Source organism: Trachemys scripta, chromosome 3 (assembly GCF_013100865.1).
Source record: "Trachemys scripta elegans isolate TJP31775 chromosome 3, CAS_Tse_1.0, whole genome shotgun sequence".
Classification (NCBI taxonomy): Eukaryota; Metazoa; Chordata; order Testudines; family Emydidae; genus Trachemys; species Trachemys scripta.
In genome coordinates this window covers 169145904-169173626 of record NC_048300.1, presented here as the reverse complement: position 1 = coordinate 169173626, position 27723 = coordinate 169145904, and the positions used below count along the sequence as shown (strand labels likewise).

Sequence of the window (27723 nt, the reverse complement as noted above, 5' to 3'; positions counted from 1 at the left end):
ATATGTTGTTAGGCCTTTAAAATAACTGAACAGTAATATCTCCTTTAAAAAGGAAAATAAAAAGAGGAAATGCATATCTTTTATCTCAAGGTTGACCAGACATCTTTGTTCTGGCAGGGAATCATGGTTAATTATATCATAACTGGGATTTGCCCATTTTAATATAGCCAGCTGAAAGCTCTGACACATGCCAAAGAGTGTGGCACTTCAAATACCAGACAGCCAATGTATGCAAAATTCAATATGGAGGTACCATGCTAATGCTGAGCTCAGAAGCAGATAGGAGGTGAGTTTCTTTAAGATGAGGAAGAGTGCTTATCCAGGAGCAGGTGAAGGAAAGTCAGAGAAGAGGCAGGACATAAGGCCAGTGGGTCAAAAAGTCAGAGTCACAGAGAGTAAGAGTTTAAGGCCAGAAGGGACCCCCAGATGAGAGGCCACCAACACTACCCACACACTAAACCCAACAGCAGATACACTCTGCAAAATGATTAAAAATGTCCCAAAAAGAACTTCTCCCAGTTGCCAAACTCTGTATATCCCATAAGTGTTTCCAAACAGTTCTTCTTTCTAACAGTATGGCAAGAGCCACAGAACCCTTCATCTGCCAAACCCTGTACACAGCAGAAAGAATGGAGTCCTGGTTTTTGGTTTAAAATCCTAACCATTCTTCTATGTTTTGTTTTATTAAATACATTGGTAAAACTTGCCAACTGTCTTAAATAATGAAATAATGTTGGAAATTATCTAACGTCTGCATTTGTATTATTCAAGGAATTTCTGAGAGTAAGTATAGCCAATACGACAAACACTGAGGTAATCATATTTATCGCTGGTAAAGTTGCAAAAATTTTCAGTATCACAACTGTATGCTAGTTCTTTAAAGAGCTAATCTGGAATTTATAATAGTGTTTACAATAAATAAAAACAGTATCTCTTAATCTGAGATACTAGAAGAGGTATTTATTGTAAACTTTGTAAAGGGAAGCTTTTGTTACAATTGTGTACAAGGAGTACCTACAACAGCACTACTCTTAACTTCAGCACTGAAAAGCCCTTGTTAAAAACAGGTTTCAGAGTAGCAGCCGTGTTAGTCTGTATCCGCAAAAAGAAGAACAGGAGTACTTGTGGCACCTTAGAGACTAACAAATGTATTAGATTTATTTGGATGCATCCGAAGAAGTGGGCTGTAGTCCACGAAAGCTTATGCTCTAATAAATTTGTTAGTCTCTAAGGTGCCACAAGTACTCCTGTTCTTCTTTTTGTTAAAAACAAGAACTAACACTGCACTAAATCTCAATCTTTAAAAATAACTGATTAGAATTTTCAAATAACGGACACTTCCATCATTGTATACAATGTTGTTGTAGCCATCTTGGTTCCAGGATATTAGAGAGACAAGGTGGGTGAGGTAATATCTTTTATTGGACTTTGGTTGGTGAGATAGATGAGCTTCTGAGTTTACATTATAAGAAGAGCTCTGTGTAAACTTGAAAGCATGTCTCTCTCACCAACAGAAGTTGGTCCAATAAAAGATACTACCTCAGCCACCTTCTCACTTCCACTGTAAGTTATCCAGAGTGCTAATATCTTTTGAGGGGGGATAGCAGACTTCCTGGTCAGTAAGAGCTATACTATGCTCTAGTTTCATGCAGCTGTACAAGAAGATACGCCCTTCTACTCAGGCATGAACAGTCCCTATCAGGTTGTTGGGTGACAGCCAGAGAGAGGTGCAGCCATGTTTCTCCCCAGCTATTTCCCCCCTTACCTCAGTCAACAGAGCTGGGAGGCATGGGGAGAGAGGGAAGAATTCTACATCCCAAAAAGGAGTGAAAGTAAATTACTCCCCAGAAGCTGTGGAAGGAGTGGCACAATCCCTTCCTTGTGCAATTCCTGCTCTTAAATACCACCCCATTGCCAGGGCTAGTCTAAAGCCTAAATTTAGTCTTACACCGGATGCTTTGGGTAAAGGCAGGAAAATATACCTGCATAAACATTAAGAGATTCTATTGTATAGAGCATAGTTTTTCAAACTGTGGTGCACTGCCCGGGGGGGGGGGGGGGGGGGGCAGGAGGGTATGAGGAGGTTTTCAGGGGGCATAGTTCTGCCCAGTCCTGTCCCAACAGCAGCCTGCTATTCTCCCTCTCCTCACCTCCCTGACTGCTGAGGACTCCCTATGTCCTCTCCTATGTACAGTAACTCCTCACTTAAAATCATCCCGATTAATACTGTTTCGTTGTTACATTGCTGATCAATTAGGGCACATGCTCATTTGAAGTTGCGCAATGCTCCCTTATAACGTTGTTTAGCAGCTGTCTGCTTTGTCCACTGCTTGCAGGAAGAGCAGCCTGTTGGTGCTAGTTGATGGGGGCTTGGAACCAGGATGGACTGGCAGCCCCCCATCAGCTCCCTGCTCCCCTAAGCTCCCTGTCAGGCGTCCGCCTAGTAGGCTATCAATTGCCGGGCAGTTCAGCTGTTCCTTCCCATACTGCCATGTGCTGCTCCTACCCTCTGCCTCGGAGCTGCTCCCGAGAGCCTCCTGCTTGCTGTGAAGAGGTGGGGGGGGAAGAGGGGTGCTAATGTCAGGGTGTCCCCCTACCTCCCCCACCCCCACCTCCCGTACCCCATCCACAGAGCAGGGGGCTACACCACAGGGCTCAGGATGGAGGGAGCTTGCTGGCAGCAGCTGCTGTCTCAACTTGCTAATCTACTTAAAAAGACAGTGTACTTAGAGTGGGGTCAGTGTGCTTAAAGGGGCAATGCGTGTCTCTCTCTCTCTCTCACACGCACATGGTGTGTGTCTCTGTCTCTCTCTGCCATGCTGTCTCCCCTCCCTCCATTCATGCTGCCTTGTAGAGTGTGAGGTTACATTAACAACAATGTGCTAACCCTTGAGGGCTCAGCCGAGTGCTAGTTCATCATTTAGCAGTAAGGCATTCCCTGGGAAATATCCCACTCTCTTCCACCCTCTGACTTCACCACCTCTGCCAAGCTTCACAATCATCATTGCTGTGTACAGTATTAAATTGTTTGTTTAAAATGTATACTGTATTCTTTTGTCTGGTGAAAAATATTTCCCTGGAACCTAAGCCCCTCATTTACATTAATTCTTATGAGGAAATTGGATTTGTTTAACATCATTTCGCTTAAAGTAGCATTTTTCAGGAACATAACTACAACGTTAAGCGAGGAGTTACTGTACTGTCCTGCTGCTGCCCAGACACCCAGTCGGCTGCAGCCCCATGTATTTTAAACCCTCCAGAGCCTGCAGAAGCAAGAAGCTCTTGGCATGGGGAGAAGGACAAGGAGCCCCAGTCTGCTCCGCTCCACACCACACCCACTATGGAACCCATCAGGCCCTGCCGACGTCCCAAGTGTGCGTCGCCTGTTCCCCTCAATGAGTCACTTTCTGCCTTGGACAACCAGGAGTTGGAAGGGGGAGAGCGGGCGGGCTATGTGGTTCCCCTGGAGAATGGGACACAGCAAAAAAAGTTTGGGAACCTCTGGTCTAGAGAAGCTTTTACCTTTGTGCAGATTGTTTTCATGCTGTGCAGTCTATCAAGTGACTCCTGGGGATTTCCTAGGTACTGTTCAAGTTCAGCATGTAAAATCCGCATGGAAAAGGGAACCATGGAACCTAGAACCATAATGAAATGTTACTGAATTTGATTGCTACAGTTATCAATGCATATTGTTGACTATGGTCTATAGGGTATTTCTTAAAACATTTCCTAGGCATATTCACTAGAGAAAGTGATTAGGAATTAAAATCTCTAAATTCTCTTCTTCCCTTGATTAAATAACTAAATGTTAAATGAGTAAAATGTTTGCTACTTTATAGAATCATATATTTTTGGACAGAGAAATATAAATATATACAGACAAGCATAATCACAATGGTAAAAGTGTGCAACTAATTCATCCTTAAAATAATAGCATACTGTGTGTCTAGAAGGCCAAAAGAAATTAGAGGAATTTATTAGCAACTGAAAATAAGGGTTTAGAATGGAAACTCATCTACGATTTAACTATAGAGTTGCTACGGAAATACAATAATCCCTAATTTACAAATAGTACTGAAGAATTTAAGATGGCTTTTCTAATGGTACCTTTTAAACAAAGATGACACACACATTGAGAAAGACAGATAACCAAATAAGAAAGCAACACAAATTAAATGCAAATTAAATCACAGAATCGTAAGACTGGAAGAGACCTCGAGAGGTCATCTAGTCCAGTCCCCTGCACTCCTGCTTCCTCCAAATAAATAAAAAGCAGATCTGAAGGGCCCCTATAAAAGAGACAAAAAGAAAAAAATAAAGACAGAAAACCAACATACCTTAAGAGAAACTAGGTAAGAGAATGAAAATAGCAAATTAAACGACAAAAAGTTCACAAGAGGAATACTGTGACCTAAGTACATGAAATCTGATGAGCAATTAAAGAAAAACAAGGAAGTAAAATATATTATTTGAATTTCTATTATTATTACTTTGTATTGTAATAGTACCCAAAGCCCCAATAAGGATCTGGGATCCATTGCGCCAAGATTATCCCTGCCCTGAAACACCAACCAGCTCCCTACCTCTCCCCCTACCCCTTTAGTTCAGCTTTTATTGTATTAAATATTGTCTCCTGTGAAGACAGTAGTGTTCCTATGGAAGGACTCATTACACTGTGAATCCCAAACTGAATAAAGTTTTCCTTGCAGTGAGACAGAAGGATACCAAACGGAAGGGGTGGGGAAAGGAGAACTTTAACCAATATTTTCAACAAAAACATTGCTTTCTTTTAATGTTATTAGAAAGTAAAAAAAGATACAGTAATCAAGGACTCAGTCCTGCGAGTAGCTGAAGCATCCTAATTGACTTGAGACTCAGACCCACTCTGCACCTTATTTGCTCTCAGGTATTTGCACACTTCAATGGACACTGAGAAAAACTATCTGAGGGAAGAATCTGATCCTTATTAGTAACAAACGGGTAAACTATGATGGGGGAAGACGAGAGAGAGAGAGAACACTTGCCTATAAGTCTAGTACACTAACCTGATGGCATACTCTAAACTAAAGGGATTATCGTCCAGTTCTCATAAACAGGACTCAGGAGCTTTTTAGAAAGATGATGAGATTTTGTTCCTGCTCTTATGAGGCACATGTGTCAAAGGGAGAAATATACGTGTCATTGTCTCTAAAGATTTTTTTTTTAAACAAGACAGAATCTTAACCAGAAAACCACTCACTAATTATGACTTTAAGAGAACTCCAATTACATCTAAGTAAATTCCCTTTCTTCAAAGGTAAGTATCCCCAAAGGCTCCTCTTAGAGACTGAAGTGTTCCCTCTGTAGGAGTACACACTAGTTGCATAAAGCATCAAGTATACAACACAGATTAAGAAAGCAAAAATGCCTTTGTAATTCCTTTAAGGAAACATTTAAAAAAGTTATCAAACCAAAAGCAAAGAGGTTAATATGCCCTTATACTGATTAGTGATCAAGCACAATACAGGACAAAACAAGAAAGAAAAAATGCCCAGATCACTAGAGAGCCAGGCATGCAAGCTGGGGACAACCAAAGTGTATGCACTGCAGAATCTCTTCATGAGGGAACACTAAGCTAAAATTGTTTTGTAGCAGAATGCTATGAACCTTAAATGCCTATCTTGCAAATCTAAAAAGGCAAACATGACCTAAGGCTGACCATATTCTCTACCACAATGATGGATCAATGAGCTCTAATTCAACCTTCAAGTAATAATTCTGATAAGAAGTAATAATGAGAAATGCATAGACAGTATGGTTATTTTGGAGAAAAGTTGGCACATACTGGTGTGGTATGATCCACGCAACTCATGATATACTCTAATAGATTTTTCTGTGTCAAGTAAAAGGCAAATTAGGTCCAGTTTGTGTAGCAAAGCTTCAGAAAATGTGGACTATAAAATGGAAAAAAATCGGAAGGCTTAGAAGCAATTTTTGTTGATGAAGGTGTCATACCAATAACAACCCTGAAAAGAACTCAGAACAAGGCTGTATCATTGGCTCTCTTTGTAAAACCAATAAAACCCAGTAACACGGCAGCAGTAATGACATGTGGGAGACCTGAGCTGGGAACCAAATCAGGATAGTTCGGTCCACAGGCAGTGCCACAGAGGAAACATGCCTCTCACTAACAAATCATAGAATATGTAAACAAGCTTTGGGACTGTCTATTTTGGAAAGTTATTGATCCTTTACATTGCTGCACATGAGGCCACTAGTGTGTGTGTGTGTGGGTATGCTATCAGAGGCAGAAAGGGAAGGAGTAACCAAGAACCACATTACTAAGCTGTATCACGAAAGTTGGTGTCACCTTATATTAGAGAGATGAACGGAGCTGAAGGCCAACTGTATCTGGCTTATAAATCACACTTCCTTTGTGTGAGCAGAGAAACTCATTTAATTATTTTCTAATGCAGAAAGCTATGGGAACTCATAGTGTCCTGCAAAAAGTCACATACCAATTTTGGTACATGCTGAAAGTCCCCAACAGCTCAGTTAGGACCGGCATCCAACACAGTATTACCTACAAATATACTTTATTTGTATTATTAATTTATTATTTGCTAAGCACAAATGATGTGCTACTTCATTCAGGGCAGCTGGCCAGAAACCATTCAAATGCAATCCATTAGTATGAACCTTGCTGTGATGTCACAGCGTCCATCAAAGACTACTGCAGCATGGAGCCAGTCCACAGGAAGGAAAAGATCAATACCGTGCTTCCACCCCCTAGATTTTTATTATTTTATACTCTTTGTGACCCATGCTGACATCCCAGAAGGATCCAAAACACTGGTGTTTTTATTTCTCTCTCTGTTGCCTCTCTTGGAATAAATCTTGATAATATAGTTAGAATTCTTTTAAGTAAAATAATTTTTACTACAGTAATGTGATCCAAGCATGTCTGGAAAATTTTATTGGCCAGCAGCCAGGGCAAGTATACACGAGGATCAGACAACTGAAATTCAGTTACTTACTGTGCACTAAACAGACTGCCAACCTGAACTTAAAAACCCTGAAGGCACTGACTGGCACTGCCCTCCCACCTCAGTTTCCTTGCATACCTTATGAATAGCAGAAAAAATGGATGATTTGCTTGCTTGGTTAGTTACTTCGCTAAATTATTCTGCTTCGCAAGTTGCACTTTGGGACGAATGCACATAGCTATGCATATGCTCTCATGAAAATGTGGTAAAAGGAACTGCTGCCTTCTGGTAAGGAGGGAAACCAACTTTTAACTTGAAACTCTGATAGGGCACGCCAATCAGTCAACCTACCCAATATTTTGTAACTGCAGGTCAAATCAGATCAGCAAATTGTCCTTTAGAAAGGGAGAAACGTGCGTGCGTGCATACACATCTTAATTTTAAGAACTAACTTTGTTTACAGAAAAACCCTGGGATGTTTTACTTGTTGGACAATCAAGTTTGAGATCCAAACTGTTCTCAGATAAATCAGCTTCATTCCCTCCCCCGCATATTGGATCTAGGAAGATCTATCTTCATTTTTGTTAAATGATTTTGATGTGGTTACTCTTAGGTAAAACTGGTGTAGGTCAGCAGCACCCATATGAAAACATTACATTATGTTAATTTAACAAACAATTGTAAACTTATTTTTCTGAGGAAAAATAATGATCATTACTTTATTTTAGATTTTACAAATCTTTGCCAGTTTGTAAGTGTTACAACCCTCAAAATACTTAGATATAAAGCATAAACAAATAAACTTCCCTTGGAAAAAAATCTATGGCATTCCTATAAATTGTATCTCAAGGGGTTTGGTCATAAAAAGGATTTATTTTTATTCTAGAATAATTTTTTAAAAGAAACCAACAAAAATATTTCTATATTTTCTACCTACTGTACAATTTCTAACATCTAAAAATTGAATCTGTGGCTTTTTTCAGATTGAGGAAGAGGAATAATTATCTTTAAACTGCTGTGACAGAAAAACGTTGAGAAAGACCTTGAAAGCATGAGAGAAGCAATAGCAAGTTACTAAAAATCTTTTTAGAAGGTGGATGATTGTGAATCGTTGTTATCAAAAGACTCTGCAAGGTGACCTATGTGTGTATCACGGTGGAAGGAAAGGTTATGAGCATAATGGGCTCTAAAAGCAGTTCAGTAGAATTTCACAGGGAGAATGGAGGATGAAAAAGGCAAAGACCAAACTGCAATATGACTCTTGTGAATCTTCAGTTAAGTCTCATCAAGCTCTACTGATAAAAAGTAAAAAGTAATCTAATGAGAGAATGAGAGAAAGTGCTGACTTTGAAGACTTAACCGACTTAACAGAGCTCAATAAGAATTTTGGTCTAAACAACAGGACTTTGATTTGTTGCTCTGTGACACCATCACATCATGTTGCTCAAAGGCATGTCTTTCAGTTTCCTCCTGCTGAGTAAGAAAACCAGTGCCAAAGGAGCTGACATGGAAGACCTCATTCTAGTAGAAAATGGCAAATCTACCCCCCCCCCAAAAAAAACCAAAACCCCAAAAAACAAAAACCCAAACACAGCTTCCACTGTCCTATGAGGCATTGATGTTGAGCCTTTTGATTAAAAAAAAAAAAATCTTTTTGATGGTCTTAATATAAGGATAATAACAAAGAAAAAATATACTGAGAATATTAGTACTGCAAATGTAACGAACCTTGCCAAAAAAAAAAAAAAAAAAGCAAGATGAACATATCCTAAAGATAAAAAATACACTAAACATAGAACCAAAGAAAATAATCTAAATACATTTTAAGAAGTTAGCACAGAACCAATGAGCACAATGAAAATAATATAAGATCATCTTTCTATTAAGTAATTAAAATATCTGAAAGAAAAACATATCTATAGTAAAAATATCAATACTTAAAATGTTGCTCTCTGAAATAAATACATATGGTTTTAAATAATTACTGAAACAAGATGAAACAAAACAATTCTACATTAATTTAATAATGTCATAGTTGAATATGTAATTATAAAGATTTGCTTAAATTGTGAGGTAATTAATCATCCAAACAGTATTTTTTTGTTAAATATGTAACAAATTGAGGAGTTGGGTGTGTGCATATTGAGATAGCAGAAAAAATATATTTGCTACTATAAGCAGAACACAGGATAAAAATCTACTGTTACAGTTTGGAAAGAAATAATTTTTAGTATATTGCCAAATTAATAAACACTGATGGAGAGAATGACTAACAACATTGACACTCTGCCTCCCCATCTACTCAAGCACCTTCCACAAAAAATAAAAATATGTAACAAACAAATCAAAACAACCTAAAACACGAGGAAACAAAAAAAATAACAGTTTTTTCTTTAAAAAGGGATAACAGCTGGAGACTCCAAGCAGTTCATTAGGGAGTTCACTATTGCTACTGATTTGATATGGAAGGTACTCAGATACATGGTGATGTGTGGCGATGTTAAGTGGACAGACAGGATTTTGGATTATAAAACATCATGAATAGTAGGTTAGTAGTTTTAAAATAGCATACTGCTGAATCTGCAAATAGGAGAACCTAGGTATATTTACAATATGAATAAATTATAGTGATGAGAAATAAAACATGAAAACTAAAACAATAGTTGAACAAGAAATGTGAAATTTAAATATATTACATTGAAAAGAATTTCTATGTGAACTGTCTTGCGCATGATTACCTTGGAGATATCTAGGTTACAAGCTGTGAGGGCATCACTACCCTCTTACAATAAAAAAAAATATTCAAGTTGAACAGGATCATGTAATCAGATTTACCCAGGAAAGCACAAAGAATATTATATATGGAATATAAAGAGAATTCTTTAAGACTACAGGTATTTCACAAGTTGCTTAAAGAACAAGTTGCAACAATTAGTATTCTGGAGCTTTAACTCTAGGTAAACTTTTAACAACTACACACTATCTGTGATAGCCACTAGTGATTAATATTTCTGCTAAGAAAAGGAAGGAACCCTTTGAAGCTTTGTGGAAATAAAGGCAAGAACAGGTGACGCTTGTTCTCTCATTATTATTGTAATATTCCCTAAAGTCTTGTCTCTTTTTTCCCCCTGATTGTCTCTACAAAGTAAACAAAACACTCAGTCCCAATTCATCAAAACTTGGCAGCTTGTAAGCAACACCCAATCCTCTCTGCAACAGCTCCCCAGTAAGCTGCAGTGGAGGAAAACCTGCTGCAGTTCTCTTCTAAGCGTGCTCTTACTGCTCAAAACAAATACTCGCACCATTTTTGTTTAAATAGCTTTAGTGTTACTCAGAACAACAAGTCTAATTTTGACCCTGCTAAAGTCAAAGGGAATTTTGCCACTGACATTAAAGGGAGCAAGACTGAGACCTAGGGCAAAAAAGTATTAAGGAAAAACAAAACAAAAAACACACTTGGGGGAGAGGGAAAGGTGAAAATTCAGGCAATAAACATTCAAGATTCTTGCAATGTTTAAGCTTTTAAAAGACAAATCTTCTCTATTTATATGAAAAAAACACAGCAAAATATAAATCTACATTGTACAAAGAAAAGAAAGCTAAAAACCTCAGATGTAAAATAGGGAAAAGATTTCTCTTCATTTCAAATCTGCTAAATTACTACTCTGGTAAGTTTTCAGAGTTGCCAACTCTTGCAACTTTATCACGCGTCTCGGGATATATTATGTTTTATTTTATGTTTTATTTAAAGACCCAGCGCCTGAAAACAAGTGATATTGTGAGAGTCTTACCTTTCATTAAAAGAAAAAGTACTGGTAACTTTCTAACCTTCATTGCTGTGAAAAAAAGCTTGGAAACATGGCCCAAGTGCACGTTAAAGGCTCAGAAACCAGAAAGCAAATCACAAGAACTCCACATTTATTACTTTTTTAAGTCTCATGATCTTAAAGTCAATCTCATGATTTTTTTGGGGTATTTATGATTTTTGAACATTTGGAGTTGGCAATAGGAGATATGATACTGTAAATATGAAGAGAGCCAAATTCCAGATTTACTTAGATAAAATTCCCATGTAAATGAACCAAACAATATTTAAGACTCAGAGTAAAGTGAAATCATGAATGCTGATAGTCAGATAATAAAGTAGAAGAAAGTAAGTTAGAAGGAAAAGGGAAAAAAAGTTAGTTAAAAGAGATGCACTGTTGCAGCTGTGCCGCTGCAGCGCTTACTGAAGATGCGACCTATGCTGACAGGAGAGCTTCTCCTGTCTGTGCAGCACTCCACCTCCCTGAGAGGCTGTAGCGAAATCGATGGGAGAAGCCATAGCACTGTCTACACCGGGACCTAGGTCGGTATAACTAGGTTGCTCAGGGCCCCATGGTTTATAAACTAACAATTTATGATTTTTTTAATTTAAATGTTCTCCTGCATCACTTTAATAGATCACAAAAGACAAAAAGTGAAAAAATTAGTCAAAGTAGAAAAAAGAATAAAGAACATCAGATGCTAGGAATTTCTTAGACTCCCATACATAAAACATAGTTTATAGAACACTGCGGGTTCACATGACCCCCTAAAATAGATAGGTAAAAATAGCAAAAAATGTATGACCCTTTCATAAGCCGACCCCATATTTCAGGGGTTGGAAAATGTTGACTCCCGGCCCGTCAGGACGTTTTGTTTACTTGGAGCGTCTGCAGGCACAGAGCCCCTCAGCTCCCTGTGGCCGCGGTTTGCCGTTCCCAGCCAATGGGAGCTGAGGGGCTCCATGCCTGCAGACACTCCAGGTAAACAAAACGACAATGTATAAGGTAATCAATTAATTGATTCCATAGAGTTTAAAATCATCAAATTTTGGTGTAGACCCATTTATAAACAAGTATATACGGTAGTCTTGGATACATGATTTCATACAATTTCTAAAGTAATACAATTGTAATATACTTTTTCTGCAACTTTATCTATATGTATAGCATATTGTATTCTTAAATATTTTAAACAATTTTCACTGTGAAAGTTGTTGAAACACTTACTGACACTTTCTATATGATAAAGTATCTTCTCTCTAACCTATCCAGTTTTAATAATTTTCGTCCAGAACCTGCCAACATTTATGGACACAAGTAATGCAATTGAACTCACTTATGCACATGAGTAATTCAACTCAATGGGACTACTCACATGCACAATTTTTTTGCAGGCCTTTAGGCCTGATTCAGCACTCACTGAAACCAACAGAAAGAATCAATGAGCCAGGCCTTTGGTCAGTAAACTTCATAGAGGGCATTTGCTTTTGAATCACTAGCACAGTCTTCCTCAGACAGTGTACATCAAAGGATGAGAAAATTAATCAAAGTTAATCTGGCTGTGAACTTTGATGGCCTATACATAACCAGCAAATTTTCACTGTCACATGTTGTTCTATGTAGTAAGCTGAACTAGTATGGTTTTTACTAGTTACACACACACACACACACACACACACACACACACACACACACACACACACACACTGTATGGTTCTTGTTATGTCTTGTCTTGCTTGTCAACTATGCTGGAAAATCCTTTTCAGATCATTGCTTTCCAGCATACAGTCCCCCATTCTATAGATATGATCTGCAATCCTTGTTCCTAGTGTATACCTTTGCATTTGGCTACATTAAAAACACATATTGTTTTAATGGAATCAGGCCCTAAGAGTGTACTGTCACACATGATAAGTATGTGAGTTTCGGTAAAATCAAAGTAAATTTCCATGGTAAATTTCAATCATTTCAGCATTAGTATTACATTACTAAGCAACAAAGTCACAAAATTATTATTTTATAATGGATACAGTATTTTTTCCCACGCTTCTTTTGCTTAAAAGCATTTGAACTGTTTTGTTGAAACTGTCCAAAACTTTCAGGTAGAAATCAAGTAATGGAAAATTTCAGCCCAAGATTTGAAAGTTTCAGGAAGTTCTGAATGATTGAATACATGGGCTTAGAATGGAAACCACTTCCCAAATTTAATCAGAGTGGGTCATAAATAGTTTCTTGCTATATTTAATTTGAGGACCAAAGAAAATCAATGTTGTGCAACCATGTATGAGGTGCACGGAAATACCACAGACATAATGTTAACATTCAGCTATGAAATTTACATACGACTATATGCAGCCAACCAAGACTGTGGCCATATTGTGCTGGGTCCATAAAAGAAAATAGGAAGAGAGAAATCTTTCCCCGAAGAGCTTGCAATCTAAACAGACAATACAGACCAACCATTATCGTCCTTGGTGCAAGTGACTTGCTCAAAGTCCCCCAGAGAGTCTGGGCACTGAGTCTACTGCCATAATCATAACACCATCCTTCCTCTAATAGGGCAGTATTAATGGTACAAGAGTTGGGGAAAGTGAGCAGTGTGAATGGATGAGGTAATCATTTGCATGTTGAAAACACTGGGTGCTTTTGAATAGCAGTATTTCAAGATGGAAGAGGTGATTGGCAGAGAGTGTATCAATATGGAGAAAGGATGGTTATTTTTGTTTTTATACATTGTTTCAATTACCTGGAACAAAAATGAGAAGTAGCAATGATATTTGTTGATTATTATAACCTCTCAATAACAATAGTATTATAAAGGTCTGATAAATGGATTGTAGAATTCAGCATATGAAATTTAATCTCATAAGCCTATGGATCAAAGACAGGAAAAGGGCCTATATCTGCTTCAATAATCAACGGATTACATGGGAAAAGAGAAAGCAAGAAGGACTGAGTATATTAATACTAATTTATGACTGAAATAAATGTGCTATATTACATAATTAATCAACCATTGGAACAATTTAACAAAGGTCATGGTGAATTCTTCATCACTGACAATTTCAAAATCAAGATTGGATGTTTTTCTAAAAAGATATATTCTAGGAATTATTTTGGGGAAGTTCTCTGGCCTGTGTTATACAGGAAGTCAGACTAGATGATCACAAAAACGGTTACTCACCTTTGTAACTGTTGTTCTTCGAGATGTGTTGCTCATATCCATTCCAATTAGGTTTGCGCGCACCGCGTGCACGATTGTTGGAGAATTTTCTACCCTAGCAACACCCGGTGGGTTGGCTGTGGAGCCCCCTGGAGTCGCGCCTTCATGGCGCTGGATATATACCCCAGCCGACCCAACGCCCCCTCAGTTCCTTCTTGCCGGCTACTCCGACAGTGGGGAAGGGGGGGCGGGTTTGGAATGGATATGAGCAACATATCTCGAAGAACAACAGTTATAAAGGTGAGTAACCGTTTTTTCTTCTTCGAGTGCTTGCTCATATCGATTCCAATTAGGTGACTACCAAGCCTTACCTAGGCGGTGGGGTCGGAGTGAGACATCGCTGTGTGCAAAACCGCTGATCCGAATGCAGCATCGTCTCTGGACTGCAGTACAAGCGCATAGTGAGCGGTGAAGGTGTGGACCGATGACCAAACTGCAGCTCTACAAATGTCCTGGATTGGGACTTGAGCCAGGAAGGCAGTCGAGGAGGCTTGGGCCCTCGTGGAGTGGGCGGTGAGGTGCGGCGTCGGGGCACTGGCCAAGTCGTAGCAAGCACGAATGCAGGACGTGATCCAAGCGGAGAGACGTTGTGAGGAGACCGGTAAGCCTTTCATCTGGTCGGCCACTGCAACGAATAGTTGCGTCGTCTTCCTAAATGGTTTCGTACGCTCAATATAGAAAGCCAGGGCCCTGCGTACGTCCAAGGAGTGCATACGCTGGTCTTGACGGGTGGCGTGCGGCTTAGGATGGAAGACTGGGAGAAATATATCCTGGTTCACATGAAATGCTGATACTACCTTGGGAAGAAAGGCGGGGTGGGGGCGAAGCTGCACCTTGTCTTTATGGAAGACTGTGTACGGAGGCTCAGATGTGAGCGCCCTGATTTCAGAAACACGCCTTGCTGAAGTGATGGCTACAAGGAAGGCTGTCTTCCAAGATAGGTAAAGGAGTGAGCAGGTAGCCAATGGCTCGAACGGGGGCCCTGTGAGCTTGGAGAGAACCAGGTTAAGATCCCACGCCGGAACGGGTTGGCGTTGCTGTGGGTATGGCTGGTCTAAGCCCTTGAGGAATCTGACGACCATCGGGTGAGAGAAGGCCGAGGAAGCGTGTTCTCCTGGGTGGAACGCCGATATAGCGGCCAGGTGAACCCTGATTGAAGATATCGCCAAGCCCTGCTGTTTCAGGGATAGGAGATATTCAAGTATAAGAGGAAGAGACACCTGCAAGGGGGGCGTGGCCTGCTGCTCGCACCAACAGGAGAACCATTTCCACTTGGCTAAGTAAGTGGTCCGTGTAGAGGGCTTTCTACTTCCCAGCAGAATCTGTTGCATGGGATGTGAGCATCGTAGCTCTGTCCGATTCAGCCATGGAGCATCCACGCTGGAAGGTGGAGCGATTGCAGGTCGGGGTGACAGTCGGCCGTGGTCCTGAGAGATCAAGTCTGGGCACAAGGGAAGCGTGATCGGAGTTTGCACCGATAGCTCCAGAAGCGTGGTGTACCAGTGTTGTCTTGACCAAGCTGGAGCGATTACAATCATACGTGCCTTGTCTCTGCGTAGCTTGAGCAGCACCCTGTGGACCAGTGGGAATGGAGGAAAAGCGTAGAACAGCTGGTCTCTCCATGATAGGAGGAAAGCGTCCGACAGGCAGCCCGGAGATCGCCCTTGGAGGGAGCAGAACACGTGGCACTTCCTGATGGCTTGTGAGGCGAACAGGTTGACCTGGGGAAATACCCACTTCTGGAAGATGGAATGGATGATATCCCGGCGAATCGACCACTCGTGCGTCTGGAAGGATCTGCTGAGACAGTCCGCTAGAGTGTTCTGGACTCCAGGGAGGAACGATGCCATGAGATGTATCGAGTGGGCAACGCAGAACTCCCACAGGTGAATGGCCTCTTGGCATAGGAGAGACGACCGGGTTCCTCCTTGCTTGTTGATATAGAACATGGCCTTGGTGTTGTCTGTGAGGACTGACACACAACGGCCATGTAGGAGACCGAGAAATTCCTGACATGCTAGGCGCACCGCCATCAGCTCTCGGACATTGATGTGCAGGGCTAGTTGGGATGGGGTCCACAGGCCCTGGGTATGGTGCTCCCTGAGGTGAGCGCCCCAGCCTAGAGATGAAGTGTCCGTGACCAGGTGCAGGGAGGGTTGTGGGGCGTGAAACGGCACTCCTTCGCAAACCGCCCTGTGATCCAGCCACCAGGTAAGGGCGGTCAAGACTGGGTTTGGAACCGTGACCACCATGTTTAGGTTGTCCTGATAAGGATGGTACACTGACGATACCCAGGCCTGAAGTGGGCGAAGCCGAAGTGGGCATGCCTGGTGATGTAAGTGCAAGAGAACATGTGACACAACAGGCCGAAGCATGTCCTTACTGTGGTAATCGGGAAGACCAGGAGACCTTGTATGATATTCGCGATGGTGTGAAATCGAGTGTCTGGAACAAGAGCTCGGGCGAGTCTGGAGTCTAAAACTGCCCCGATAAACTCTATCCTCTGAGTTGGCTCCAGAGTGGACTTTTCTTTGTTGAGTAGAATGCCTAACTTGTGGAATGTTTGTAGTATTATCTGGACGTGCGCCTGAACTTGCTCCCTGGTCCGGGCGTGCACTAGCCAGTCGTCTAGATACGGGAACACCTGTATCCTTTGTTGACGAAGGTATGCTGCCACGACAGCCATACATTTGGTGAACACTCTTGGTGCAGCAGACAATCTGAAGGGAAGGACAGAAAATTAGTAGTGTCCATTGTTTAGTACAAAGCAAAGGAAGTGCCTTTGAGGGGGGTATATCGCTATATGAAAATATGCGTCCTTCATGTCGAGGGCGGCGTACCAGTCTCCAGGATCCAGGGAAGGGATGATGGTCCCCAAGGAGACCATGCAGAACTTCAACTTTACTATGAATTTGTTGAGCCCGCGTAAGTCTAAAATGGGTCGCAGACCCCCTTTGCCTTGGGGATTAGAACCCCCTGCCCCATAACTCCGGGGGAACCTCCTCTATGGCCCCCGTAGAGAGGAGCCCAGAAACCTCCTGTGTAAGGAGATGCTTGTGAGAAAGGTCCCTGAAGAGGGACGGGGAGGAGGGTGGGAGGGGGGGAAAGAAGAAAACTGGAGAGCGTATCCCCTCTCCACCGTGCGAAGGACCCAATGGTCCGAGATTATAAGGGACCAAGCACGGTGGAAACGGGAAAGGCGATCCCAGAAGGAAGGAAATGGATCCTAGGTAGTGGCCGGCGCGCCGTCCTTGAGCGCACCTTCAAAAGTTTTGCCTAGGTCCTGAAGGTGGCCTAGGAGGGCCCTGGTTCTGACCGTGTTGAGGGCCGGTCGACCTCCGTCTACCGTGTCATCCCCTCCTTCTGGGGAAGTCCTGTCTCGGAGGAGGAGAAGGAGGAGGATAGAACCTTTGTGGCTGGGGCCTAAAGGGCCTGTGCTGGGGTCCTGGGACATGCATCCCCAGGGAGCGCATGATGGTTCTCGAGTCCTTGAGGCTCTGCAACCAAGAGTCCGTCTTGTCTGAGAACAACCCCTGGCCCTGGAACGGTAGATCCTGCAGGGTCTGCTGCAGTTCTGGCGGTAACCCCGAAACCTGGAGCCAGGTCACATGGCTATCCCAGATGCTAGTGTCCTGGTGGCAGAGTCCGCTATGTCCAGGGAGGCTTGTAAGGAGGTCCTAGCCACCTTCTTACCTTCCTCCACTAAGGCCCCAAACTCCTCTTTTGAGTCCTGGGGAACCAACTCTTTGAATTTACCCATGGAGTTCCATGAGTTGTAACTGTAGCGACTCAAGAGCACCTGTTGGTTCGCAGCTCTGAGCTGCAGACCCCCCGTTGAATACACTTTACGCCCGAACAAATCGAAGCGTTTAGTGTCCTTCGATTTGGGCGCTGCTGCCTGCTGGCCATGGCGCTCCCTTGCGTTCACCGAGGACACAACTAGTGAACACGGTGGAGGGTGTGTATATAGGTACTCATGGTCCTTGGAGGGGACAAAGTACTTTCTCTCTACACCTCTGGCAGTGGGTGGAATGGAGGCAGGGGTTTGCCATATGGTATTGGCATTAGCCTGAATCGTACGAATCAGTGGTAACGCCATCCGGGATGGGGCATCAGCCGACAGGATGCTCACCACCGGGTCCTGTACCTCTACTATCTCCTCCGCCTGGAGGTCCATGTTGCATGCCACCCTATATAATAGGTCTTGATGGGCACGGAGATCTATTGGGGGTGGGCCTGAGGCTGTTGTGCCCGCCACCGCCTCATCCGGGGAAGATGAGGAGGATGCCTCAGGGTAGGGGATCCAAATGAAAGTCCGGTTCTAAGGGTCCCTGATGCGGAGGATCTCTTGCCCCGGGGTCTGGGGCCTGTGCTGGTGTAGGCATGGGAGCCTCCATGCCCCCTGGGGGAGGACGGGAGATGGTGGCCTCTGGGACTCTGGGCTCGGATTGCGCTGAGCGAGAGGCCGATGGTGGAGCCCCTTGCGCCTGATGATATGCCCACGCGGTCCAGAAAGACCAATGCGTAGGGTCCTGTGCAGGGCCCTCTGCCCCCTGACCCTGAGCAGGGTACGCTGATCGGGAAGCCCCGTCGGATGAGCGAGATGCCGATCTTGAGGGCCAGGGCGGTGCCGAGCGTGTCTGCATCGGCTCGGTCTGGTACGGTGCTGATCGGTGCCGGTCCATAGGCGAGCGGTCCCTGCGCGGTGCCGGTGAGCGGTACCGTGATCGAGAGCGGTGCCGCTGGCCATGTCGGTGCTGAGATCCGGATCTGGATCGGGATGACGAAGAGCGCCTGTAGACTTGTTGCTGGGAGCGACCTCTCGAACTGGAGCGGCGCTCGTACCAGTGCCAAGAACTGCGTCTAGACTCCGATCGGTACCGAGACGTAGATCGGTGCCGTGAAGAAAACCTAGGCTGCTAGTACGATCGGTGCCGGGGTGAAGATCGGTGCCGGGACTGCAAGCGGCGTTGGGACCTGCTCTGAGACCGGGAGTGGTGCCGCGAGTCCACATTCGGAGATGGCGGGTGTACCAGGGCAGGCTTGCCCCTGGATTGCATGGTCCGAAGAGCAGGCGGTGCCGCGGGCTGAGACGGTGCCGGCTCCGTGAGGGCGATGAGGTCTTTTGCTGTCGTGAAGGTCTCCGGAGTAGACAGGAAACAGGGCTCTGCCACCGAACGAGGCGGTGAGCCAGTCGGCACCGGACTCAATGGCCCTACCCCCCGGTGTTGGAGTTAATGGCGTTGAGGATATCTGTGCCTTCTGGCGCTCTAGAGGTGGACGCAGCTCTACCACCGGTGCCGGGGGAGCCAGTGCCTGTAGGACCGCGGCGTCCTGGGTCTTACGGGGTCTTTTATGTCCCAGAGACAGGGAACGGCGCTGAGGCGCTTGTGGCGGACGCGGTGCCGAGGGAGGATGGTGCCGTGTGGCCTTATCCACGTCTGCTCGCGGTGCAGTACCGATGGGTGCCGCAGGGGCGCTGAGCACCGAGGCGCTCAGTGCCGGGACTTGGCGCGCTGAGGGAGGATCTGGGCTAAGTGCCGCCTCCATGAGGAGCTGCTTAAGTCTAAAGTCCCGCTCCTTTTTGGTCCTGGGTCTGAAAGTCTTACAGATTTTACACTTATCTGTCTGGTGAGACTCTCCTAAGCACTTCAGACACGAGTCGTGAGGATCTCCTGTTGGCATAGGCTTAGCACAGGACGCGCACGGCTTAAAGCCAGGAGCCTTGGGCATGAGCCCGGCTGTGCGCCGGGGGAAGAAGGGGGGAAATATAGCCACCTTAACCCCCGCTAACTATTTACAACTATTTAAACTAATGAGTGAACTATTAACAACAACTAATCTAAAGAATATAACTACAACTATCTATAAGAACTAACAAGTTAAGCTAGGGAGAGTGGAGAGCAGCTATGCCGCGCTCCACAGTTCCAATGACCGTCAGGGGTGGTAGAAAGGAATTGAGGGGGCGCTGGGTCGGCTGGGGTATATATCCAGCGCCATGAAGGCGCCACTCCAGGGGCTCCACAGCCGACCCACCGGGTGTTGCTAGGGTAGAAAATTCTCCGACGATCGTGCACGCAGCGTGCGCATACCTAATGGGAATCGATATGAGCAAGCACTCGAAGAAGAATGATCTTTCCCAGCCTTGGATTCTACAAAATTAAGTGTCAACTATATTGCCTAAAAGTGTTCCCTGTACTTGGTTACCTGCTGTTCTGTGGTCTGAACTGTATTGCCTAACTTAAGTCCAGCCCTACAAAGGGCCTTTACATAGGTGGACACATACATCCAGATGAAATCCCACTAGGGAAAGAGATGTGATGCACAAATCGAGGACTGGCTGTGTGCAGCCCTCTGCAAGATCGGAGACTCTGATTATAAACACCTTTTGGTGGAGTCCAGGTCCTCTATTATATATTATTCAGTACTGTACTGAATACACTGATGCTGATCAAATAAAAAGTACACCTCCATACAGAAGTATATAAAAACAAACAGTGTGTCTTGAAATTCAAACGCATATATATTATTAAAAGGGTTTTCTACTCTCCAGTTGATGTTTATAAGGTTTTTCTCAGCAAGGGAGAAATTGACTGGCTATCCAGCAGAACAGCGAAAGTAACACTGACAGTATTACTCACTTGAAAAGCTAGTGAACAAAAGTGAACAGCCTACTTCTACTGCCAGCTACTGGAGTTCTCCTTTAACTCAAGTCCTGGTGGTCTCCATATTGAAAGTCCCTAAATTTAAAACCTGTTGATAGCCTTTGGGGTTCTTAAAGCAGCTTTGTGTATAGTAAAGCGTACAGACAAGGGGAATTTATTTTGTTACTTTTCCCCCCCTCAATGAGTTACCTTTCCCCCAATGAGTTAATTATAATAGGTTCAACATTTTCAGAGAATATAATTTTCAAGTTGACACTGTCCCTTTAATATATTAATAGCATAAAAGAAGGCAAAATTGAATGGTACCAGAAAAAATAAATCTCTCTTAAAAGCAAGATAGATAATCCAAAGACCTTGGAACAGATGGAACAACCAGTAAGATCAGGTAAAATTTGCTAAGGCCAAACATTCAAATTCATGTTCCAGTAAGAACAGCTGCATATTTTGACAGGTGTCATAACAAACATCACCTGATGCCTATCACCAAATTTAAAATGAGAGACCAGAATCTAGCTGCAACAGTTCTAGACCAGAAAAATGAGGATTTCAACGGCTGGCAATTAAGTGTGAGTGCTTCCCCTTCCCACCCAAAAGCCTAGATATGCTTCCTGATCTGCTGTCTACAGCCTGCCCAAATGCATCTTGGGTGGCAAATACCAGCAGCAATCATCAAATTAGTGTTTAACGAGGCTATGGAGCTCACTGTGAAGAGAAACTATTTAAGATTATCTATGTGTTCCTAATGAATTTCCTCTGCAAGAAAACCCTTGATGCAGAAGGAAAAATACTAATCCTAGTCTCCGGAAGTCATTTTGGATCTGTACCATTTCTTTCATACCTTTCTATGATCTTCCTAAGTACTAAACATTTTCCACCTAGAAAGGCTGTATAACAAATCAAGCATCCTTGTAAGGAGGAAATACAGAAAACTAAAAGGAGGGAGTGGGGAGAAGGAAAGACAAAAAAAGACATGGAAAAAAGGAAAAAAGAGAAAGCAAAAGGAGAGAGAAAAAAATACAAGTTATTTAGCTCCAACAATATACTTGGAAGTGCACAGGTTTATATGGAGACATGCACAATTTTCAAAAGTGCCTAAAGCCCATTTTCAGAAGTGACTTAGGGCTTGCCTACACAGTGGGTTAATGCACACTATAGGGGTGTGATTTCTAAAGCACACTAATGTGTGGTGCCTAAACTGGTCTGTGCAGGCCCTGCTGGTGCACACTAAAGGTTCCTAAAGCTAATGCAGTGCTATTTGAAACAGTACTAAATTAAAGAGCACTAGGGAACCTTTAGTGTGTATCAGCAGGGTCTAAAACAGGGGTCCCCAATGCGGTACCTGTGGGCGCCATGGAGCCCGCCGGGGCATCCATGTGCACCCGCCTACTGGTCGCCGGACAAGCAGCCGAAATGCTGCCAAGAAGCGGCAACGTCAAGAAGCGCTACCGCCGAAAAGCCGCCGAATTTTGGTGGCATTTTGGCGGCGATGCCTCTTGACATTGCCGCTTCACCGCAGCATTTCGGCGGTTGCTTGTCCAGTAGCCACGGTCCTCGGCGGCTAGTCATCCAGCGCCCGCCCCACGGAAAAGGTTGGGGACCACTGGTCTATACAGACCAATTAATGCATAACACACATTAGCGAGCTTTAGAAATCACACCCCCATAGTACACATTATTCCACTTTGTAGAGAATCCCTTAGTCACTTAGGCTCCTAAGTCCCACAGACTTTCAATGAGATTTAGGCTCCTCAAGTGCCTGCCATTTTTGAAAATGGGATTTAGGCACTTCTGAAAATTTTACTTGATAGTACCCACACCAAACAGACTGGATACATATAATGCATTGGTTGCTGTTATGAGTTGAGAGGTAGTTTGGAAATCTTGCAAAAATACTTTTTCAAAGGTTTGGAGGATAATGAAGCTGGAAGAAAGATAAAGAATAGGAAGATGGCAGGACAGAAATAACAGTGGTTCTCTTACCATTGGTGACCATTGTAATTCTTCTCCACTGAAAATTATATAGCATGCTAGAATTTGGGAGTGAGTAACCAATCTCCACTTTTGGTTGCTCACTTCTAAAGAGTGCCATCTAATACAAGTGCCATGTGTAATTAGACTAAGCAGCCATAGAAGTGACTACATAACTTACCTTTTTGCCATGGTGCTGCATAAATTAACAAACAGACAAATATACCCACCCTGAACCACCTGGCGTTAACCACAATTTGTGAAATGCTGTATTAGCAGATTTATTCAAAGACAAAACAAGATAAAGGTTGAGCATCAAAATACACAAATTTAAAGGGATAGTAAAGATCTGTCACCCAACACAAACAAAATAGCTGGCAAACTTCTCCAGCACCGCTAGAGATTTTAGTATGTTTCCTGCCATCATCAGGGCTTGAGAGATGAACTCTTTGCTAATGCTGGAGGTCTGCCACAACTGCATTACACGTGGCAACAGATGGGAATGTTGACACCATATATAACAATGGTTCCACTTTTTATTTTTTTGACGCAATTTACCTGTGGAATGGATTAGCAAATGTCTGCAACCCATATGCTGATACAGCTTCTCCCATCAATTTTTTCTGTTTTCTCTCTCACACTTTTCCTTTTCTGTCTGTTCTTTTTTCGTTGTTGTCCCTCCCCACTTGTTCTGTTTCTTCCCTACCCATGACTTTTCTCCTACTCCCTATTCCTTCACAACTCTCTGGTAGCTCCAATCTCAGTTCAATTCACCCATTAACCAGAAGGTTATTTGTTGATGGACATCCACCAATACCATACAAAACTGAGCCAAGCCACAAAAATGGGGAAAAGAAGCTTGGGCCAGGAGGCTGCTCTCTGAACCTTCAACCCTATACAAGTGAGTTGTTCCACATATTCAGCTACTTTGGGGCCCACACAAGAGCAAGGCAGAAAGGTAGGGGGCTTTCAAGCAGTCAGCTGCCACTTCACCTGCAGATGCAGCAGCACATTTGCTGTGCGACTGTGTGGCTCTGTAGTTTCCCAACCCATAGTGATCTTCTGTTTTGCTCCACGCCCCTCCAAACTAGTCTTTGTGGAACCCATCTGGGAGCAGAGGTTCCAGAAGAACTCAGGCATGAGTTATATGCAATTCTCTGCAGTAAGAGTGACATGACACATTTTTGTAATACACATTCATCAGTTATTGGCCAAAAACTCTGAATAAGTGTAGGCACAGAAAATAAATGTGCCTCTGTGACAAAGAGGCTTACGGCAACTTTCCTGTTAGATCTTCTGTAGCTTCTTTGCGATTGCATGCACTTCCCAAGTGCAATTTCACCTAATATATATTATGTCCCACACAAGAACTCAGCACGAGGTACTTTTCAACAGCATGAGTTACTTTACAGGTTAGCGTATTGGTGCCTGAAGCACAAAGGGGGCATACGAATGTTGAGCATATCTGGCACGTAAATACCTTGCAATGCTGGCTACCAAAGTGCCATGTGAATGCCTATTCTCACTTCCAGGTGACACTGTAAATAAGAAGTGGGCAGCATTATCTCCCATAAATGTAAAAATAACTTGTTTGTTTTAGCAATTGGCTGAACAAAAACTAGGACTGAGTGGACATGTAGGTTCTAAAGTTTTACATTGTTTTCTTTTTGAGTGCAGTTATGTAAGAAAAAAAATCTACATTTATAAGTTGCATTTCCCAGATAAAGAGATTGCACTACAGTACTTGTATGAGGTGAACTGAAAAATACAATTTCTTTTGTTTCTTTTTTACAGTGCAAATATTTGTAATAAAAATAATAGTATAAAGCACTGTACACTTTGTATTCTGTGTTGTAACTGAAATCAATACATTTGAAAATGTAGAAAAACATCCAAAATAGATATAATAAATTTAAATTGGTATTCTATTATTAACAGTGCAATTAAAACTGCGATTAATTGTGACTAATTTTTTAATCAAGTTAATTTGTTTTGAATTAATCGCTTAAGTTAACTGCAATTAATTGGCAGCCCTACTTTCTATTAAAACCTCAAACTATTCTTAGATAAGAATGCAGACACAAAGGGAACATAGTCCTAGTTACAGGGAGCTAAAGCAAAAACAGCTAGAATAATAGGTGAGGGCTGTTCAAACGTGTGTGTGTGTGTGTGTGTGTGTGTGTGTGTGTGAGTGTGAGTGTGTGTGTGTGTGTGAGTGTGAGAGAGAGAGAGAGAGAGAGAGAGAGAGAGGATTTTCCGCCTTCATTGGTCACCCAGAAGTATCATCCTGGGGCTACAACTTGAAAATCCAAGTCCTTGGAGTAAGAATAGTAACATAGTTCATGAGAAGGTGCACAGTATGAAGTCAGTTTCTCAAACTCCTACAATAAAATACTGAGGAACATGTTCCTTAGTTAGCATCTACATTTAACTTTCCACAAGACAATGGGGGACTGGGTGGCTGGTTTTATTTCACAGGAATAAGAAAAATGATAACACTGGAAGGAAGATAAAAGAAAGAAGGTAGTGAATTGTGCATGCAAGGGAACTTTAGTTGGTCAACCTTCCACTCCTTATATCTGTGTTGTGAATTTAGGAAAAAAACACAAGATATATTATCTTCAATTTCTATAGCATTTACAACATTCAAACAGAGATTTTAATATAGAGTTTAAATTTAATGTAATAGATAATGTTAATTTTCAATAGTCTATTAACCAGAAACAAGCCCAAATCATCCCATGTGTGAACTGGATAGCTATTGAAATCTTTTCTATCAATCCTCTCATAGAAACTTAGGAATCAGAAATGGAAAAAGACCTCTATTATTGCCAGTGGCTTTATAAGCTGTTATTGTGATAAGCACAGACACAACCACTATATATAATAATAGCGTAGGTTGTATACACACAAACGAAAAACTACAACCCCATGAAAAATCATATAATCCATGACTCACGAAAGCCATGACAAATATTCAGCTTCAGATGCCCCAGTGTATTATATAAAGCAGACATGCAGGCAGCAATTTCGAAGACAGCTCATTGCCCAAATACCTAGCCTACTTTCATTAGCTGTTACAAGACAGAAAGAAGAGCAAAACAGACCTCTTTATGTTCCTCTCCCCAGAAGAAAATGTCTCGCAAGGATGACCTTTCTGTACACTATCAGCTATTGAATTCTGGATAGAACAATCAAGTCTCCTTGTAGCTAAACTTGCAACCGTGGAGAATAAAATGAAACTCTTCCTGTATTAATGCAGAGAAACTCTAAGAATAAAGTCTGATTATAACAAACCATAGTTATTCGTTAATATTGTGCAGTACACATTAAAATCATGTGTTTGTATTTCTAGATGTGGTCTCTCAAAATATATCAAACTATTTTCTGTAACTAACTTTAGTTTAAAAGCTAGTCACATTAAAAGTATAGAATTAGAAATAAAAATAACTGTCAACAGCTTTCAAATGATGTTTACCTCTTTCTCTAGCTTAGACAATGTGTTATATGTTCCAAAATATCTGAAGGTGTGTATTAGAGGTAAGACTGTGGCTGGAGGCAACTTTTCTAGAGACTATTTTTACTCCTGGAGATAGTGTTGATATTCTAGATATTCTGAATCAGCAGGTCAAATATAGGCAACATAGGCGGGTTATCTTATTTCACCTTAAAATGTCTCCTCATATCAAACTTGATTTCTTACCCTCACTAATGTTTTCTTTTACCAAAATAATCTCTGGAACCAGGTCCAAAGTATCAACCATAAGAAAACAGGTTAGCGTGTTTCCCTTTTCAGTTTACAATTTTTTAAGATTTCAAAGACTAAAGCCTTGTCTACACTACTTGGGTCAGTCAACCTAAGTTACGCTACTACAGCTATATGAATAACGAAGGTGGAGTCGACATAGCTTAGGTCGACTTACTGCGGTGTCTACACCAGGCTGCATTGACGGGAGATGCTCTCATTCTAGTGGAGTACTGGAGTCGACTGGAGAGTGCTCTGTGGTCAATTTAGCGGGTCTTCAATAGATGCACTAAATCAACTCCCGCTGCATTGATCACAGTAGCATCGATCCCCGGTAAGTGTAGACATGGCCTAAGAAATGGAATAAATTCCCAGAACATTCAGGGTAAGGATTTTTTTCTTTTTAAAACAGAACTAACAGATATAGTTTTAGATAATTTTTGAAATGACTGGCTGGTCCCTTGAAAGAAAACAATCCAAGTAAACAACTTTGTTTCTTTTCAGATGCTATTCTATTCCACAAGCTGCAGATTTTTGGATTTCTTTGTATATGTATAAATCTTATCTGCATGTATGCATGTGGTCACTCACACAATTGAAAAGACAAGTATTTTATAAACAGAGCTGAAAATTTACTTTAAAAATAAGGACAGTTAGTGACAGTCATACTATATAGAAAAGATATCAGTACAGGAAACAGCTGAGAAAGGAGACAAGGAAATAAGAGGTAAATTAGAAAAACTAGGGATAATTATGTGGACACAGCAGTAGGCATAAAAGAAAGACTCCAACAGATGTGTGTCTACAGAAAACTAGTTTGAGATAGAGTAAGATTAATTCTAAAAAGGGAAAAGGAGCATGCCATATCACAGGTGAAGTTAGGCTAGAGTTTGTAGTAGAGAAAGAGAGTCTGGAGCACTGGGCTTGGTACAAGATCTGAGGCCTGAATCAGAGGCCGTGAATTAAAGCTAGGCCAAGTATTAAAGTAGATGGCTATAAGTTTATGAATTTGGTAGAGTTGTTGCTAGAGTATTAAGTATTAGATATTTACATAAATATATTTCAATGCTAGTATAGATACACACCAATATAGTACAAGATAAGATGGTTTGACAGAATAATGAATAGGGATGTTTTGTTCAAGATATCAGGAACAAGGAGAGGTAACAGATGTCATGAAATACATAAGGTGGCATGTAAGTTGTGTTTTCCAGTTGTTTGTCTCAGCCTATAAATGTTGGGGTACTTCAACTTAATCCTTTGTGTGGCCCTGGGGACAGCAGAAATTCCAACTGCTGACTGAGCCTCTCCTTGCTACGAGGCATTCATGTATTAGCCTGCCTATAACCAC

At 42.3% G+C, this 27723-nt stretch overlaps 1 protein-coding gene across 3 annotated transcripts in view; it reads right to left on the bottom strand.

Moving 5' to 3' along the window:
* Positions 1–27723, bottom strand: part of TRAPPC12 (trafficking protein particle complex 12) — a 91125-nt gene that overhangs the window by 24528 nt on the left and 38874 nt on the right. For all 3 annotated transcript variants that reach the window (XR_004645239.1, XM_034766427.1, XM_034766428.1), the window contains exon 6: positions 3523–3635. Coding sequence is in view for 2 of the 3 variants with exons in the window: in XM_034766427.1 (XP_034622318.1) it covers positions 3523–3635 (113 nt within the window). In the remaining variant the exon portion in view is untranslated. The remainder of the gene's footprint in view (positions 1–3522; positions 3636–27723) is intronic.